Source organism: Rissa tridactyla, chromosome 1 (genome assembly GCF_028500815.1).
Source record: "Rissa tridactyla isolate bRisTri1 chromosome 1, bRisTri1.patW.cur.20221130, whole genome shotgun sequence".
Lineage (NCBI taxonomy): Eukaryota > Metazoa > Chordata > Aves > Charadriiformes > Laridae > Rissa > Rissa tridactyla.
The window spans coordinates 30826409-30846060 of record NC_071466.1 but is presented as its reverse complement, the minus strand read 5'-3'; the positions used below and the strand labels follow the sequence as shown (position 1 = coordinate 30846060).

The 19652-nt window shown below is 40.7% G+C and overlaps 1 protein-coding gene across 1 annotated transcript in view; it reads right to left on the bottom strand.

Annotated features, from left to right (window-relative positions):
* Positions 1–19652, bottom strand: part of LOC128918091 (complement C4-like) — a 51258-nt gene that overhangs the window by 4320 nt on the left and 27286 nt on the right. The window contains exons 21-39 of the mRNA XM_054221974.1: positions 19310–19522; positions 18271–18322; positions 17687–17767; positions 16412–16615; positions 15146–15221; positions 14580–14736; positions 12951–13046; positions 12473–12641; positions 11300–11466; positions 10692–10850; positions 10014–10073; positions 9451–9544; positions 8528–8696; positions 7030–7117; positions 6321–6395; positions 3712–3820; positions 2612–2701; positions 2127–2219; positions 1276–1359 (exon numbers count right to left, since the gene is read on the bottom strand). Coding sequence (XP_054077949.1) covers positions 1276–1359; positions 2127–2219; positions 2612–2701; positions 3712–3820; positions 6321–6395; positions 7030–7117; positions 8528–8696; positions 9451–9544; positions 10014–10073; positions 10692–10850; positions 11300–11466; positions 12473–12641; positions 12951–13046; positions 14580–14736; positions 15146–15221; positions 16412–16615; positions 17687–17767; positions 18271–18322; positions 19310–19522 — 2236 coding nt within the window. The remainder of the gene's footprint in view (positions 1–1275; positions 1360–2126; positions 2220–2611; positions 2702–3711; positions 3821–6320; positions 6396–7029; positions 7118–8527; positions 8697–9450; positions 9545–10013; positions 10074–10691; positions 10851–11299; positions 11467–12472; positions 12642–12950; positions 13047–14579; positions 14737–15145; positions 15222–16411; positions 16616–17686; positions 17768–18270; positions 18323–19309; positions 19523–19652) is intronic.

Sequence of the window (19652 nt, the reverse complement as noted above, 5' to 3'; positions counted from 1 at the left end):
TCGCTTCTACCTCACATTCAAAGGATGTTTCTCTCAGCTGCCAAGAAACAAAATCTTTGCACTGCTTGCCTGTGAGTTGTGAGTACAAATGAATTGAGTCCCAGAGCTCTAAATCCTTTAGATCCTATAGGTTTTCTGGAGGCGTTAATGAAACTTTCCATCCCATAGCCAGTGTTTTGATCACTAGGTACATTATAATTTCCCTGCATATGGAAAGCCCTGGGTATGACAGATGTTGTGTCTGGACTCAGACAGTGTGGACCTGATTTTCCGACAGGAACTGAACATTGGGCATGGATCACAAGTTGTGTGCCATAAAGTAGTGGGTGACTTTGCCGGTCTCCTGGGCAAAGACCGAAGGAGAGAGTTAATTATTCTGTTCCAGGCAGGGAAGACTTCAAAAACATTGAAGTTGCTTTTTAAAGGCATTCTGTGTCTGCCAAACTCAAAACTGACAGCCACATGATACCACAGTGGCTGAATTCTGAGATGTCATCTGATGCCCTCTCCAGAAATCGCTTTGAAGAGTATCAGTGTTTGCTGCTGCTGATAAAATTCATGTGGGATCATCTGGGATGGCAGGCCTGAACAAGGACGTTGTCTGAGAGCAGTGCAAATCTTTACACTGCACCAAAGGAAACAGAAAGGCTTCTTTGTTGTTATCACAATTATTAAATTGAAGATCTAGTTTTCCTGTGTTCACGGACTTCAGGCATGTCATTGTGGACAACTCCTAGCCTGTTCTGCAAGGGTTGCAAGTGCTTAATGATTAATTGAGTAACAAACACTTCAAATCTTCATCTAGTATCAAAATAGAGGTCAGCGGATATGTCTACAGTAGAAGAAAATGTGGATCAATAACAGCAGTCTATAAAGTGAATCAGTTGATGCAGAAGACCTAATATCTACACTATGCATGTTTTTGGAGGGTTTATCTTAGACTAGCTCCAGTTCAGAGTCATGGACTGAATGCAGCTGCAATGTGTCTTCTGGTTTAATTTCTTCTGAAAGGATTGAAGCTCATTTGCTCTGGGATTGCTGAACAATGTCAACCAAAGCAACCTGCCCCTGAGCTGAACTGAAGAGTGAGGTGGCTGCACCAATGAGCCTTGCAAGAAATCAGTCTTCTTGCAAGCCTAGTATAGAAGTATATCTGACCCTACTTTCTACATGGAGACAAGGCACCTACGTGGCTCATACTGGCTAACATTCAATCCTACAAATCCCTAGTTTTCCTGCAGGTGAATGAAAGGAGCCAACCGTTTTGATACTTACTGGCTTTAAGGATTCTGTGGATTTTGGCCTCATAGTAATCAAAAACATTCTTCCGTGTACTATTGAGGAGCTCCACCTCGTACGCTGCAACAGACAACAATTGTGTGAGGCCAGACGGAAACGTGAAGTTGCATCCAAAAACTGAAAAATAGGCATGCTTTTACCAGATGTCTGTACAGAGACCAGTGCGTCATCTACTCACAAATCATGGGGTGTGAAAGACAACAGGGTAGTAATTCTGTATGCCTAATATGCTTTTAGAAAGTCGGGTATTAATCAACAACCTTTAGATTTGTATTCCTTTTGTGTATTTTTTTAAAATAAGCCCCTATATGATTAGGTTTTCACTTTTTTCCTGTCCTCCTGTTAGCATCTAACTTATCAAAGCTGCTGAACCAGTTTTCCTTCAGTAGCTCTTCCAACTTCCCATCCAAAGAAGAGGCCAGAAAGGCAAATTAACAAAGGAGAAAATATTCGTCTAGCTCTGCAGAAGGAGCTGCTGAGCTATGGCATACCATGCAAAGCCTACTCTTTATCTCCATACTGTAATATTAGGGATGTAGGGGATGGTGGTGCTCACACCAGAGGTCTTCTCTAAACCATGTAACGTAATGTTGTCCATGCTTCCTTTCCCCAACATCCCACTGCATCTTTCTGAGGCCTTTACTTTTCCTTTTCACCCCCCTGATAACTGTGATAACACATGGCTTTGTTTCATCTCCTCAGCCTCTAGGCCAGATACAGAACTCCTACTCATTTCAGGAGAGGTCTGGGCACATAAAACTATAAATTTATCCTTATTAAAAAGAGCTATGTTTAAACTACATCAACAGTTGTCTTTCATGTCTTACCATAATCTGCAATAGGGTGGTAGCAGGCAAAACTAAAGCGTGTGGTTTGAGTTACGGGTTTACGGAAAGTTGACCTGTGTCTTGGGCAGGCACCTAGAGTGAAGAAAATAAATGATACATCTGTCTCTACAGGCATGGATATTTAGATAGATATAGTTTACGCATACTCATTCACTCAACATTATAGCCGAGAATAAAATAAAATGGTAGATTGACTTTCTTATAGGTGTGGTGGAGGAGTTTTACATACGTATGCACATGCATATATATATATATATATGTACTGCATTCAACTATCAAATCAGTCCTGGATATCTTTAAAAAAATTTTTCGACTTGGTACTGAACATACTAGAGGATGTTTTGTGTGCTGTATTATGCATTAGGATAATTGTAATGGTCCTTTCTGGGCTTAACAATTCTCACGTTAATGGTTCATAGAAGTAACTGTCTTCTTTTAGACCAGTCTATTTAGTAATTCCTTACCTTCTGCACAGTGGCAAACATTGCCCTGGCACACCATTGAAAGCATGGCGCTGTGCTTGGGAGCACTGTAGAACACGCTGCACTTTCTGTCTACAGAGAAAAAACAAAATGGCTTGTCTCAGAGAGCTCAGGTGGAAAAGCCTATGCAGTAGAAACCACATTTGCAGCCCGACTTTTCACTGGTCCAGAGAAATCAGAGCACTAAGGGGTTAGGTGCACATCAGCAGTCCCCAAAGACCTGTAGCTTAGGCATCATACAGGTATCACTTTGCCTTTCAGCTGAGTAACAAACTGGGTTGTTTCTTCTGGGATATTTTTTGTGGGTTGGTTCGTGGGTTTTTTTGGTTTGTTTTTCTTTTTTTTTTGGTATGGTTCAGTTTGGGTTAGTTTGGGTTAGTTTGGTGGTGTTTTTTTTTTTTTAAAGTTGTACTCTTCCCCTTTTTTTTTTTGTTCTTGTTTCCTCTGAAAAGCATCCATCTTAAAAGCATCTTTAGACCATGGAGCTACAGCGAGCCCTGGACTGTTTCAGAAGAAGGAGGTAGGATCACCAATAGTTAGTGGTTTAAACCTAGTGTAAACTGTCTTGGATCCCTCAGCTACAGGCAAAGTAGAGATTTGACCTCATTTTCAAATGTTGTTTACGTAACTCTGGCAAATGGGGAGGATTTGCATTTAACTTCTTTGAATGGGGAACGAGACTGGGTCCTCTAGCAAGCACAGTACATAAGCCAAAGCTCTAAAGTTGCCTATCTTAGATGCATAGAAAGACAGCCTCACCAAAAAGATAATGTGAGTGCAACATGCTTAAAAGCACCACAAGCAAGAGGAAATCAGGAAACCTGATTTAAAAATCCATGAGTGTAAAAGTTTGTCTTTTCATGCCATTTGCAATAATGGGCCCTTCCTGAGAGGATCTCTATTTAGATGGTCTTAAGCCATGGTAGTAGAAAACAGTATTCGAGGCAGGTTATTTTAACGCTCAGCAAAATCGCATGGTTTCAGACATTGACATTACATCAAAACCACCTTTCTATAGACTGGAGTTTGTTCTTGAGGGTATTTCTTTCAATCAGTATCGTATCATTTTTCTGCGCCCTTACCAGGGTTGTAAAAGTCATAAAGGATGGCATTTGCTGGCTGAATCAAGCCCATGGGATTGATTTGCTTTGCCCCAAATGATATACAATCTGGGTCTGGTCCGTTTGTGAGCTGGAGGAAAAAAGGAACAATAGTTATGACAAGTAAACTAACTCTTTCTTCCCAGTCAGTTCATTATTCTTTTGTCTGTACTAGCTGTTGACTGCTTGTTTCTGACGGCATAGGTGAGTTAATCCCAATAGCTGTAGCCTCAAATTGAAGAAGGCATTTCTTTCCATGATTTTATTGGGATATTTTGTGGATAAGCTAAGCCTGGTAAAGGTAGTTTTCTGAGATGCGTGCAGGCCTTCTCTGCCTGAAACTGTCTGACCGAGATTCATATCATCACTACTTTGGGACTTACTTTTCAGCTCTTGCCTAAAGCCACGTTGCACAGGGGTATCAGGTGTAATATATGTTCATAACTTATCCTCTACCACTGGGCACCAGTATAAACACTTTCCTTAGTAAAATGCTAAGGTCAGGAACAGTTTTTGACCTATGTTAAATATCTGGGACAGTCATAGCAGCAATAACATTTACGTTTAAAGGTCATGGGGAACAGGAGAGGTGCCTGAGGACTGGAGGAAGGCTGACATCACTCCAATCTTCAAAAAAGGCAAGAAGGAGGACCCAGGGAACTACAGACCGGTTAGTCTCACCTCTGTCCCTGGGAAGGTAATGGAGGGACTCATTCTGGATGTCATCTCCAAACACATTGAGGAACAGGAAGTCATTGGAAGTGGTCAACATGGATTTACCAAGGGTAAATGATGCTTGACCAATCTGATAGCTTTCTATGATGTTATAACGGGTTGGCTGGATGAGGGGAGAGCCGTAGATGTCATCTACCTTGACCTTAGCAAGGCTTTTGACACTGTCTCCCATAACATCCTCATTAGGAAGCTGAGGAAGTATGGGCTAGATGAGGTGACCGTGAGGTGGATCGAGAGCTGGCTGTGTGACAGAACTCAGAGGGTTGTGATCAGCGGCATAGAGTCTAGTTGGAGGCCTGTAACCAGTGGTGTCCCCCGGGGTCAATACTTGGTCCAATTTTGTTCAATATATTCATTAATGACCTAGATGAGGGGACAGAGTGTATCCTCAGCAAGTTTGCTGATGATACCAAGCTGGGAGGGGTGGCCGACACTCCAGAGGGCCGTGCTGCCATCCAGCGTGACCTGGACAGGCTGGAGAGCTGGGCAGAGAAGAACCTAATGAGGTTCAACAAAAGCAAGTGCAAGGTCCTGCACCTGGGAAGGAAGAATGCTAAGCACCAGTATAGGTTAGGGGTGGACCTGCTGGGAAGTAGTTCTGAGGAGAAGGATCTGGGGGTCCTGGTAGACAGTAAATTATCCATGAGCCAACAATGTGCCCTTGTCGCCAAGAAGGCCAATGGAATCCTGGGCTGCATAGCCAAGAGTGTGGCCAGTAGGTTGAAGGAGGTCATTCTCCCCCTCTACTCTGCACTGGTGAGGCCACAACTGGAGTACTGTGTCCAGTTTTGGGCTCCCCAGTTCAAGAGGGACAGGGAACTGCTGGAGAGAGTCCAGCGTAGGGCAACCAAGATGACTGAGGGACTGGAGCATCTCCCTTATGAGGAAAGGCTGAGAGAGCTGGGACTCTTTAGCCTGGAGAAGAGAAGGCTGAGGGGAGACCTTATTAATGTTTACAAGTATCTAAAGGGTGGGTTGAAGGAGGATGGTGCCAGACTCTTTTCAGTGGTTCCCAGTGACAGGACGAGGGGCAACGGGTACAAGCTGGAACATAGGAAGTTCCGTCAAATACACAGAAAAACTTCTTTACGGTGAGGGTGACAGAGCACTGGAACAGGCTGCCCAGGGAGGTTGTGGAGTCCCCTTCTCTGGAGACTTTCAAGACTTGCCTGGATGCAGTCCTGAGGGATGTGCTCTAGGCAATCCTGCTCTAGCAGGGGCGTTGGACTAGATGATCTATAGACGTCCCTTCGAACTCTGAAGATCCTGTGATTCTATGATTTTTTCATTTGTCTATTGCCTTATATTTAAAAAAAATCATTGCCCTGTGTGTGCTTTCTACAGGGATGCCACTGCTTTGGCTGTGGAGGTGAAGCAACTCAAGTGGATAATTGGGTCGGGTGGAGTCATTATCCAAAATATTGTGAAATATGCACACAAACTAGGGGTTTTGACATTTACATTTGTTCGTTACTATATGGATCTTGATCCAGAAATACTGAAATTCATATGCTAAGTGTTCATGTGGAATTTACATGACCACCAGTTATCACTTTGTTAATCTTGGATGAAAAGTGTCTATTCTGACTAGAGAGGATTTATCTTTTTTGGGGGGACTGAAGCCCACGTCTCAAACATGGACTACATCTCCTGGAACATAGAAAGGCAGAGGATGAAGGTGCACATTTCCCTTTTTCCCCTCCTCCACCCTCTTTCAACCGAGCTGTTCAATAATAATATATGACAAAAATCATATAGGTAATGGAGTGTGAAAACCAATAATGATTAGGTTTAAATAGAAGTCTATATATGCTATCTGAAATGACAGACATTACAAAATCATTGGGTTTGCTTACCTCGCCAAAGTAGAGCAAAACCTTTCCTTCCTTGTACTCATAGTGCTGAATGTACTGGTCTGAAGACATCACCAACTGCAGAAAAACACACAAACAAAAAAAATCAGAACAAAACCCTAAAACAACAGGAACACATTTGCTACCACCCTCTATATTTCGGTTTGCTTTGTTGAGCTGTGTGCTTTATTCTGCCCTCTTTCTTCCTCCTCAAAGGTGACAGTCCATGAGAGCATGAACCCGGGCAATCAGCCCTCAACCAAGCAGGCTCCAGAGCCTAAAACTTGGCAGCCACCTTTGCAGAGCGCTGTGCCCCATCTCCCCATCACTGTGCACTGCCAACAACCGCCTCTAAAAGATTTACCTCTCTTCTCCCCTGCCAGCACAGGACATGCTATCCTGGCATGTTGTGGGACAACAGTGCCAGTGGGAACAGCAACATGTGTTAAGGACAGGTATGTATTTAAGTGCCCTGCTGAGCCTTGCCCTAATTTCTATTACAAGGGACTAAGAAGGCTGAACTTTGTTCACCACAAGCTTTTCATTTCTTGTATATATTCAGCAAATACTTTATCGGATCAAGCATAATGAAAATATATCTATCCAAAATCTGTTTTCCCTTCTTTATTCTGTGGACTTTGGAAAGATTTTGAAAGACAAATTTTCTATAGAAAAGGCTATAAAAGATTGCACAGAAAAGTGTGTTCCTGACCTGTTCAAGATCCTTTGTGTCAGGCTCCAAGCCACTCAGCAGAGAGAGATCAACCAGGGACATCTTTGGTGGGTTGGAACCTGTGGACCTTTTTAAGGAAGACCATCAGCAGTCAACATCTGCACTGAACAGCCTGCTTACCACAAAAGCGCTGCTGAAGATAGGGAAGGTAAACAGCACTGACAAAGTGTCTGTTCTCTATTACCTAGAGATTGGAAATAGGAAAGGAGTTTATCCAAATTCTTCACGGACAAAGTCAAATTTACATCACCTTTGCTGTTCCAAGGCAAAAATTCTCATCACTCTAACTATCCATTAGGTATATATGTTGGACTTCCAATCTTTTCTAATTCCACCTTCTCAGAGATCAGGTAGTTGTGTCATTGCTGGAAAATGAAGTTTTTCTGCACTCATATAGGGCGCCTTGCCATAAGGTATTCTATACACCCTTAGTGGTACTTCAGGATCTTTTATTTTGTCATCCTTCTTTCCCCACAGGGAATGTACCACGGTGTAGGGAAGAAGTATGGCGATGTAGCCAGTGCCTTCAGTTTTTCTCTTGCGCCTTAAGTACAAAAAAGGGAGCTTCACAATATTGTTTAAGCCTCACCCTAACACTCAGCAATATCCTGCAGAACAGTGGATCTGATAGTTGATAAATGTTACGTAGCAATTAATGGGGAAAATGGTGCTTCAGACAGCACACAATTCACTGAATACCTGTTTAACTAGGGAGAGCGAAACCTGGGAATTAGGGTAACTCCGGTCCTCCCCTCCAATTGTTCATGCCGCTGCCTAGGAGGGGGAATCAAAAACACTACCTCTGAGGCGTTGGCAAAAGTCAGTGGAAAAGCTAAATTCTACTGGGGAGCAAAACCTGCTTCTGCCACCCTGCACCTCTCTGGAGTGGAACTCAGGACAGCCACCACTTTGTGCTTCTGCGACCCTTGCCAGACTGTGAAAGGGAGCAAAAGCAGATGTTTCAGTGTTATTCTGCCCAGGAGAATTTTTTTCTCAGTAGCTTTGCCCTTGCCTACTTCTTGATTGCTACAACAGGATGCCCCTTCTACCTCCTCTCCTCCCCCGAATATTAGTAGATGTCTTTTCTTTTTTATGAGGCCAGAGTGTGACCATGAAGGAAGTAACAGCATCTCTCCAGAAAGCAATAAATCTTTGTACTTGTGTTATTACTATATTCCAATTGTATCTACTTTATTTAAGAGAAGTCTTCTTCCAAATGATTAGCCGGACAGGCACTCTAAAGTCTTTGATGGGGCAGAATCTGCAATGGACATTTGAGATCTATGTAAATTGTCTAATACATTCTGTGGAAACCTTTTCTCCTGTCATGAGAGAAAGGATGCAGGCTCACCACGTAAGCATACTCACAGGTCAGCAGGCTGGATGCTGAGCTTGTGGATATGAAGAGGGTGACCAAGAAGAATTACAAACAAAAATGAATGCATTTTCTAATGAAGAGCTGATCTTGCGGACCTACCTGACACAGACTTTGTACTGCAGTGGTTGAACTTTATTGTGAATGATCACATCCCTTTTCCTTCTGCTGTGGATATCAAACCACTCTATTTCAGACAGTGGGTCCAAGTCAGTGTGTTCTGAAGCAATCACATCCTCATAATCATCTTCTTCATCAGAGTATGCAGCTTCTGGAGGTGACAGACATGATCAGCCATGCACAAATTTGACTGAGGACCTGGTACTTTGTCTCCTTTTTCTATAATGATAAATACCAGTGGGCAGTCATGACATGTCTATGGGGTTTATAAAAGTTTGCTGTACATCATCTCAGTGTTTCTAATTCATTCAGAGATAAAATTTTAGGGATAATTATAGTAAGAATAACCAACAGATCTAGCTAAGAGTTAGGTTTAAGCTATGCATAAATATGTAAAGGACAATCCCTGCCTCCAAAGGTCAGCTATTCAAACAGAAAAAAATGCAGACATAGGCAGAGAGGATGATGAATGCACACTTCAGGGGATGGAAAACACAGTCTTGCTCTTACGAAAAACCTACAACAGATCTGCCCCAAACAATGTTTAAGGCCACATGGTATGTCTCTTATTAGCCAGGAAACTGAGCTGGGCTTTCCCGTCACAGCAGCCAGGAACACCGTAAAGGGAGTTTACCTTGCTATCCTCCCAATAACAAAGAAGGGTTACTAATAGTACCTGTCTATCTGTTAGGTACCCACTGCACCTACAGTCACTCACATAGTTATTAAACCATTTAAGAGTATTAATAAGCTGAATGAAACAATAGCTAGGCAGAGTTCAGAGGCCTCTCTCTTTCTTTGTTTCATTCTGTTATTCCCACTTTCTGAGGCTGGAAAGGCATTAAGTATCAGTAGCTGGACAAATGCGCCACCTTCGAGACCCAGCCACCTCCTTTTTCACTCACCAGGGTGCTTAATGCTCCCTTCCATTTCCACCGTCAAAATCAAATCATTACATGTGTTGTTCTTCAGCTCAGAAGACCAGTACACTTTTAATATCTAAGACGAACACACAAACAGCAATCCACAGAAAATATAATTTAAATTACAAGGGATTTACTCATCCAGGACTTCAGCAAATGCTGATGGGATATGGGAGTGTGGAAAGAAACACTGGTCTCCCAGAGGCACAGACCAGTCGCAGAGGAGTCTCGTGGGTGTAAGTGGGAGAGGTCCCATATGCAAATCACAAAGGGCGTGAGACCTTTGAGATAACTCTCCATTCCCAACCACAAAGGGGTCTTTCAAACTCCATCCGCCTCTATCAGCATTGACATTTCATGGACTTGACAAAGTTAAAAACAGGAGAAACTGATTGCCCATCAGGGCAGTCTGTAGGCCCCTAATTTTAGAAACGTGGAGGTAGGAACACAAAGGATGAAGCCATGGCAAGTAATTTCTCACTCTGCTTTCAAAAAAGGATTAAAAGAAGTTCATTTGGACTCTGAATTTCTGATTTACAGCTTACACTCATTGTCCCATTTCCTCTTCCATGTACAGACACTTCAAGTTTTCTTCCAAGTTCAAGCTGCAAACCAAGGCAAAAAAAAAAAAAGAAAAAAAAGAGAAAAAAAAGACATTTAGTCTATGCTCAGCATTTGATCTATTGTTTTTCTGAAGTCTTGATGGCCTTCTATGTCTTTTCCCCTCTGAACTAGGGTAGGGAAAATCTTAACTATGGCAGGAGTTATGAGACCTCAAGTATCATAAGATTTTTTAGTGTGCTGTGTTGGTGCATCTTATTCTGTTGTTCTGGGGCCCAGGAGACATATTTTTCCAACTTCACTCTCTCCTCTGTAGCCTGGATTTGGCATTTTCACAGGTCCCAACACACTGAATATCACAATATTCCCCTTCTTCCTCATTCCCTAGCAAGACGTGGGCTCCTGGCTCCTCCTTGATATTGGAGGAGATTCATGTCACCAAAGTCCTTGAAGGGGCAGGAAAGGGCTTCTAAAGTGGGCTGCTAAGCATTTGTTGTTTTTTTTTCTTTAAAAAGATTCTGTTGTTTTACAGATTAAATTATTAAAAAAATGTTATAAACCAGCTACATCTTGATTGCTCAACATGAGAAAACCTAGGCCAGATGATCCAAAGTTTCTCCTGTTTGAGGAAAAAAACCTTGAAACAATGGACGGTTGCATACCTCTAGCTGCTTCTGAATCACTTCATCAGTATCAATCAGAGTAATACTGTAGTCTTCTTGTCTTCCAGGTGTTCCCAGTTTTACAGTCAGGTTGGTGGAAGCAGTGTTCTGGGTCTGTATGCTGTATGCTGACAAAGCTTCTAGGGCCACCACCGTGTCCTAGGGGAGAAAGAAATGCAAAAAAAGGTAACAATTATGCCAGGTTATTTCAACAATATGTAAGATGACATGATCAGTCACCTGGATCTATTCTTCAGTTTTATGGGTTTTGCTGCTTTGAAGTTCTCCTGTATCTGTCTGTTCCCACCTGCACAGACTATTCATTTAATTTCCTAGCTTCTTCTTTCAGCATTAAAATCCTAAAGCCATTGGATTTCTGATCTTTGATTATCATAAGTCTTCATAAAGACAAAAGAATCTTTGCTGGCTTATAAGCATTTTATCTTGGCCCATTTTTAATTAATGAGCCCAAATCTTTAATGCTTCGTACACCAAAGAAGTTCAGGATTAACTGTTATGATGCTTTCAAATCTAAATGAAAAATTCTTTATGGGGCTTCTGTTTTCTTCCCTACACCTGAAACTCCACCCGGACTGGTGGTCAGGCACCTGTGTAGAGCAGTATCCTCCACCGTAGTTCCTCCTTTCTGTCAGCCACGTAGCAATAGGCCTTGCGTACTCCATGTCTTTCAGGAGCAATGTTTGAAGCAATGCATAGGCAGTGGTTTCCACTGAGACTGCGTCGTTGCCATTTCCCCAGTAGCGCTGCTGCTTTGCTGCAAGAATGATTCAGTCTTGAACCCCCTTCATAAAGACATTTTCCAAAAATGACTATTGTTCTACACAGTAGATATTTCATGTCATAGCGCTGAGGAGCCACCAGACACAAATACTGTCGTGAGAACAACAAATCAGTTGGGAAGCAGAGATGGTGGAAAAGGAAACCCACAATTTTCAATTTTGACTTGTCCAATCATCACAGTCTAATGGTGCCATTGAACAGTGATGCCCATCTGACGGAGTGGTAGCATTGTGTCTGGTGTTCCCCAGAAGATAATAGTATTAATTATGCCCATAAATCCAGTCTTGACTAAGGAGAAGCATATTCCCTACACTTAAACTATGGCTATTAAACCATAATGTGTTCACAAAACGAATCGGGAGAAATTAATAGCGTGGCAGTGCAGCAACAAAATCAGTTGACTCAGCATTGACCACAGCCACACACTGTGGGGGGAAGAGGTGACATCCGTGTGGAGCTGGAACAAAGCTCTCAGAACTGGAGGGGGTCTTTGAAAACAGGTGGGCTGGAAAAGACACCTTCCCTCTTGATCACAAATCCAGTCTGAACTATTCCCATATGTAATTGTTCCTTCCTATTTACTCGTCAAAAGTTTCTTTCTCAGCTGGCTTGAGCTTTTTTAATGGACTTTAGGGATGTGGAAACTTGTTTGGCAGCAAGGGAAACAAAAAAGGTAAATGGCAATTTACTGTGGTTTTCCAATTCTGGTATCAAATACAGTCATGATCCAAACTTCACAATGCTAAGTTGTTACTTGATAGTGATATTAATTATACAAATTACATATTACAGTTTCAACAATGAAAAATTTAATTATGTAATTTAGATAATTAAGTATGTTACACATATACATAAAACATGTCTATACAATTAAATGATCTTAATTTACTTGAATTTGTTTTGCTCATATAGGAGTGCTCAAAGTGCTTTAATTAGGAAAAGTGCTTTCTAACTGAATTTTTAAGAATGGTTACCAGTACCTGCATCAAAAACTGAACAGGCCCTTAATTTTTCTTTCACAAACTGAGCTTCTTCACCATCAGACTGCACAAGCGTCAGAGCATAAGCAGTGATGGCTGTAGAATAGCAATTAGTATTTTTTGAAAGTTCATTTTTCATGTAAGCCACCGCTCTTCTAATCACTTGTGCCTGTGAAAACAGAATGGATTCATTTGAAAAGGTCATTGAGACTGTTACTGCTGGCAAGAGAACTAGGAAATTAGAATACTTCACTGTACTAATTTTTGACACAATTTTAATAATTTTTGCTAAAGCCATTGATGATGGAGTGGATAGCTTGAAACACCTTGTTGTATATTAGGCCACAGCACCTTTTCCTATCCACCACAGATGTAAACAGACTTTTAGCTCCTCATTTGCAGTACTATAAGATAGTAGAGTGGACATGCCGTGGTGTAATAGCCTTCAAACGTAAAGATAAATAGTCAGCTTTCCTACCACATCAGGTGACTGGTAAACCTGTAGAGTCTGTTGCAATGCTATAGTTACAAAGGCTGTCAAAGCCAAGTCCTCTTCTGCTGACCTAATGCCACCCTGAAAGATGAACATGAAAAGTTAAATGTACACGTGTATGCTTACAATTAAATTTAGAAAAATCACACTTCATGAAGTCAAGGACCTTCTTGTCAAACCATCTGACCACAGACCATATAGTTATACCCTTTAATTTTGTTCAATAACTTGTGTCTGCCTAAAGTATATCTTCTAAAATGGCAGTTTGCATTGAACGATGCTAAGAGATTAGGAACCCGCTACAGCTTTCAGCTACTAATCAAATATTTAATTATTTAACTTATAGTTAAAAATCTACAGTTTCTTATTGGGATACTCGTGACTTCAATTTCCAAGCCCTAGTGTGGTTTTTTTTTTCCTGTTTCTCTGCTAATCCCTATAGACTAAAGAGCCCTTTAACACCCAGAGCTTTTCTCCTGTAAAGGTATTTATACACCATTATTAGATCATTTCTTATTCCTCTTCTTGATAAAATAAACACAGTGCCCTCATTAGCTTTTTTTTCTGAAGTTCTGCATTTACATTCCTGTTGCTTGTGATCTCCTTTGACAACATCCTTCAACAACCTTTGACAACAATCTTGTCTTTCGCTTAGCCACAAATGTTTATCCTTAGGAGGATAGGTTGGTTGCTTGGAAAGACTCAAGTCTCTGTACAAAATTATCATGCACAGCTCCTGAAGCAAATATAAAATAGAATATAAGTATCTCAGCCTGAACACCAAAAAAACCTTTGGCCAGTTCTTGAGTTTTTTGGTTTTTTTTTCCCAAACAATGTTACATCAATGGTGGAACTGGCTTGGATGGCGAAAGCATCATTAATGAGATCATTAATAAATCATTAAATCATTAAATCATAGATCATTAATAAAATCAATACTTTTTTTGGTATAAGATCACTACAAAGGTATCTGCATTTTCAATGAATTTTGGAAGATACACACTATTTTCATATCCTAGATGCATGGACAGTGTAACAATTTTATGTTTCTGGACACCTCCAGGGGATGTGTAGATTAACATATTGAATTGGAAATTCTGATTAGGTATTAATATATTATTTTTTATTTCACCATGGGAGTGGTTAAATACTGAAACAGGTTACCCAGAGAGACTGTGGGATCCCCATCCTTGGACGTACTCAAGACATGTCTGGTCCTGTGCAATCTGATCTAACAAGACCTGTCCTGAGCAGGGGTTGGACTAGGTGATCTCTGGAGGTTCCTTCAAAACTAAATTATGATTCTATGGCTCTATTGCCTTTGACAATAAAAGGCATAAATTTGTACCAAGCACAAAGATCTCAGAATTCATTTTCTAAGTGCTCTGGAGGCATAGGTCATCTGCAAAATTATCTAAGACTGGATCAAAAGATAAAGGTGGTGAAGTGCTAGCTATGCATCTCTGACATAACAGACATTTTTACAAATTCATTTTACATTACAGATTTCTTTTCTTTAGATACATTTCTTGTTACTCAACAATTCACAATATAGCTTTCAATCCCTAGTAGCCCTAAATATGCAAAAGATTGTTCTAAATATGGATGACCTACCTGCATAGTCCTGTCCATTACTGGGTGATGGTCATGGAATGAATTGTCTGCCTGCTGTTGATTAATCAAGTAGGAAATGGAGTTGCGTATGTGACTGTCTTGGATACTAATGTATTCTCTGCACCTTGTGAGCACTTTAACAATGAATGCAGTCAACCTGCACAAAAGAAAATGTTCCCAACTTGTGCTGACATATATTTATAGAAGAGCATATTGACAAGAAAAAGAAACGTACTCATTTTCTACATAGACTTCTATTCAATACAGTGTGCCCACTGAAACCTAGTGAGTTATTGTTGGACATCAGCATGGATGTTTCTACTCTGTGGCAAATGCAAAATCATGAGGAGCTCAGTATAAATCTCCTTCACCAAGGACTAACTAAACCTGCTGGGAGTCTTATGTGGCTGACTGTCCATGACAAAAGTATATAGGCAACACCATGCCCACCAGATTTTGAAAATTCCCTCCCCGTCCCCGAAAAGCTTCTGATGCATCAAATAATAGTAGAGGTATTTTGGAAAAAAAAAAACAACCAACAAACAAACCCTGAAAAATACACTTACCATACGCTACTGGGGGTTGTTTTAAATGCTCCATAGGAGCCATCCTCCTTCTGAAACTCAAGCAGTCTAGTATAACCTGCATGAACAGGACAGCACATAACTGTTCAGAGAATACAGAAGAATACGCATATTTCTTGGGCATTTTCATACATTGCTTGTATTAACATAGACACATTCATTATTGACTGGGGGAAGAGTACATGGAGGTGTTCATTGGCATGTTAAGGAGGAAATGGCTGGGTCAGCAGGCCTTTGACAGAGTCTTGTTTGACTTGAATGAGCTATGAGAATAACCTGAAAACTGCAGGTATCTACAGCTACAAAGCATTTTCGGTGTAGTAGATCTTGTAAAACTTATTTTCCATTACTGACACCTTTGCAACTGTTGACTTTATAGTGCATGGAATCAAAAAATCTAAAAACATCATCTCTTGGATCAAACATAGAGGCCACAACTCATGATTTCTAAGCCTGATCTTCACTGCTATTATCTTGATAAAGTCTGTATCATAGCCACAAAACTAATTTTCTACCCCAGTGAACTTAGACAAGAATCAATAAAAGCATAATACAGGGACTAAATGCTGCTGATAATACCAAACACTCATCAGCAGGATCTCAATGTCCCTTTAGGCAACCTTAGATGAATCTTAGATAATCTTAGGCAACCTTAGATAAATAGGCGAAGACCTCCATTCAGCAACTGTTACCATGTTTTTAATCTCTATTTATACCCCCTTATTTTTTACTGATGAAACGTGTGTCAGATGTTGTCTGAAGATCATGAAGACAGGTGCACTGTATTGCTTTATCTGCAGCAGAGATGTCTACATCTCAGCTGGTTATCCTAAGCACTCAATATCTATGATCCAGGGGGAGAAATAAGCATTTTTAGGACATGATTCATCTTGATCTATCTTGCACATCTATGTTAGGGGGAAATGATAAACTGGCCTTTTCTGTCGATTTACTCAGAAAGAATTGAAATTGATCAGCTCAGATGTTAACTTTCTGCTTCTAAATTAGGCAAGAGAGAATGTGGACTGTGACTGTCAGTACTATGCCATGTCAGATGTAGGCAATTAGTCACCTAAATCCTCCTCACCAGTTCTGTTTCTTGTGTCTGTCTGCAGATTGTCAGAGGCATTTCTGCGTGGCGGTGTTAAAGGCAACACTCACGCCTTTGGCCAGTAGCGATGGTTCGTGTGCAATGTGAAGGGATAACAATGACCATGTCAGTTGGTCTTGGGGTTTTTTCCTGCATACCTTTTTCAATCATGCTAAGAGCTTCCTCCTTCTTTTCAGGATTAAAGTTCACCCACTGCTCACTGGCATCCAAGTACTCAATAGCGTAGGCTGCAGGGGCCATTTTCACCATTGTTTGCTCTGCACAGCCTGTAGGCACCTGAATAAGTTTCTCGACTCCAGTGAGGCTAAGACAATTTTCAACAGACTCGTCCATAAGATTCCCTGTTGTAAAAAACACAAGCCATATTACATATCATATTCAAAGCTGTCTGGTGTTAACAGGAGAAAGATGATACTAGCTATAGGTTGACATTTCAGCATGGCCTGACACTTCTCGTTATTAAACACTGTTTTCATCTACTTAAGACTTTGTAAAGCTGGAGAAGAACAAGGGTGAGGTGCCAGTCCCTGGGAAAGCTGAGAAAGGTGGCTGGGGCAGTGAAGGAGCATGGAGGCGAAACAGTCCTGAGGCTACTGGAGGCAGGGAAGCAAGGGAAAGGGGAAAGACTGGTCCTTCAGGTTCAGGCTGGAAAAGTCTTGTCAAACCAGACCTGGTCTTCCCACAGGGGGGCAAAAAGATCGTGCCTTAATCATGCCAAATATTTTGTGCAGAGTTTTGAGAGTTTTTTTCCTCTCTGTAATTTTCTCATTTGATAAATCGAAGCATTCCCATGCTTTACACCAGAGTTTTGAAATGGCAGGGTTTTGAAATATGGATTTGTGTCATGAATGCATAATTTTACATTTTCTGGAAAAAAATTTTTTATGATTAATAAGAGCACTTGTTAATAGATGTTTTTAAGTATGTATGCATGAGTGTGTATATATATATGTATATGATTATTTGATTAAATAAATATATGATTGTACATATCTTCTGTTTAGAAAAACAGAACTTTCCAGAAGTTGTGCATCAGAGTCTGGCATCCTTATTTCTGAAGACTAAAGCAGATTTCTACAGTTCTACATGCAGTGTGGGGTTATTAGAGAAGGTGAACTCTTCCCTTCTCCTCTGGCCTTCCCATAAAGTTACCCTGGGCACAGTGAGGCAGGATGGGCTGCATAAAGCTATTATATACAATACAAATGAGAAGGAGTAATTAGAAAGATGAAAAGTACTGGATCAGCCTTGGTTCTGTTTTGTTTTATGACCTGGGCACACACCACAGGTCATTTGAGTCACAGCAGAAAAACTACAAGGGAGTAGAGACTCGATGTTCAAGAATGAGCAGCAGGAAGGGACACATCTCTGGTCACCTAAGGAGAAGTTATTGACAAAAAAATTACATTTACCTTGCAAGCTAACGAACACGTGACTGTCAGAACCCGGTACCATATCAGATGGTCTGTTCAGGTCCAGTGTATGGGACTTTACTGTAAATAAATAGTAAATAGAGATCTACATCCAGACTCTTTAAACATGCGGTGTAATTTTAGAATGTGCTTTTCATTAAGCATCTCACAGTTGATGTCAATTATGACAGAAATGTTATCAGAAACTTTAAATGGAAATTTATTAAAAGAAATACGTTTATTTTTCTTAAATTGATTTCATTTCAATCATTAGCAATATTTTTTTTAATTGAAATGAGTCTTGGTTTTAATACTTTTTAAGACCCATTAGTAAATGAAATAGACGTCTACTTCATATTTAAAGAATGTTACGTTGAAGCACAGAAGTAATACAAATCAATTCTAAACTTTTAGAATTAAACAATTTTTCTTTCCTGAGTCTTTTTCTATGTATTGGATGAACAGATTTGTGACAAGTTCTGGTCAACCAAAGCAATGTTTGTACATTAAGAACTGGGTCACTGCACCCACCAGACATTCATGCCAGGCTTTACACCCCCAGAAAGTTCTTTTATGTAACTTACAGTCACTGTTAATGCAAATGGTCTTTTCTTCTCTCTGTAAAATACCTTCAGCCTGTACAATTGAGGAAAGAAAAGTCAAAATTTCTGCAAGCACCCACACATGAAATTAAGCTGCATGAAAGCTGCCATCTCTGACCTTGCACTAGACCAGCAGATGGCAGAAATAAATTATTTGGGAGAGATTTCTCTCCAGGTAAAACTGAAACTTCAAATCATAATTTCAGTCTCCCAGTTGAAATGCTAATGAACTCTACTGGCATTTTTTTGTTATTATTGACATATTTCCCTGGATGCAATTTTTTAAACCAAAATAACCCAGAAAAATTAAACTTTAATCTATTCTCAGCTTTATGAGCCATTCAAGTCAAGTTCACAGGTAGACTCCCTTTTATAAACCTCTCATCTATGAAATCCACCAAGTTCTGAGTTCATCTTGTTGGTTAAAACTTAAACTTTTTTCCTTTTGATTTCCACACATCTTCCTACAATTTGTATTTTAATAAAGCTATTTTTACAGACACTTTTAGTGTTTTGGCATAGCACTGAACTCTCAGACTGTGTCTGTCTCTAGAAAAATTATGGCCTGTAACGTCAGCAGGTTCCTGGCATCCCGTGCCTTATGTTTACCTACACGGCTATCCCCTGACATTAACGGTGCAAGGATTCGTATTTTGTGCTTTTTGTGTGGGTTGAAAATGGCCCTCAGTGCTCTACTTGAGTGCTGTAACGAGTCTGTGCCAGTCAGTGTTGACTCTTAAAAAGTCGTATTTTCTAAAAGGCTTCTCCTTTTCATCAATTTGAAAGAGAACTAAGCTATTAAATAATGAATACAACATCTTTGCCTGTATGTGTTTTACCTCAGAAGCCCACCACGGGGTTAAATTTCTTCCCCATGCTATAGTTCAATCCTTGCTGAGAAACAGGTTTCCTGACATTGCTTCCAGCCGTATGTTTCTATGATTTCACTCCCTCCACAAGAGCTTCACACTCAGTGAGTATTATATCTGAGGAGAGTCTGCCCTCAAATAGTTATACCTACCACAACATTGAGGTTCTTCCTAATGCTATCGGTGTGCCCAGAAATGGTGTCCAAAGCAGAAATAGTAATTGGAATTTCTCCCACAGTCAGAGGGACAACCACGAAGTAGGCTGGTGTTGCAGAGTTCCCCTTTGCCACCAGATTCATCTTCACAGCCTTCTCCATCGCCTCTGTGGTGCACAAGTCCTTCACTGCATCCATCGTCACTGTAACCTGTGGGGACAAGGCAATGCCTGCGATCAGGCTTAGTGCATCACCGCACAGGAAAAATACCCCAGCTCCACCATGTCTAGATAAGAATGGGAAATGAGAAACTGGTATAACAGGAGACTAGCTCTTGCTT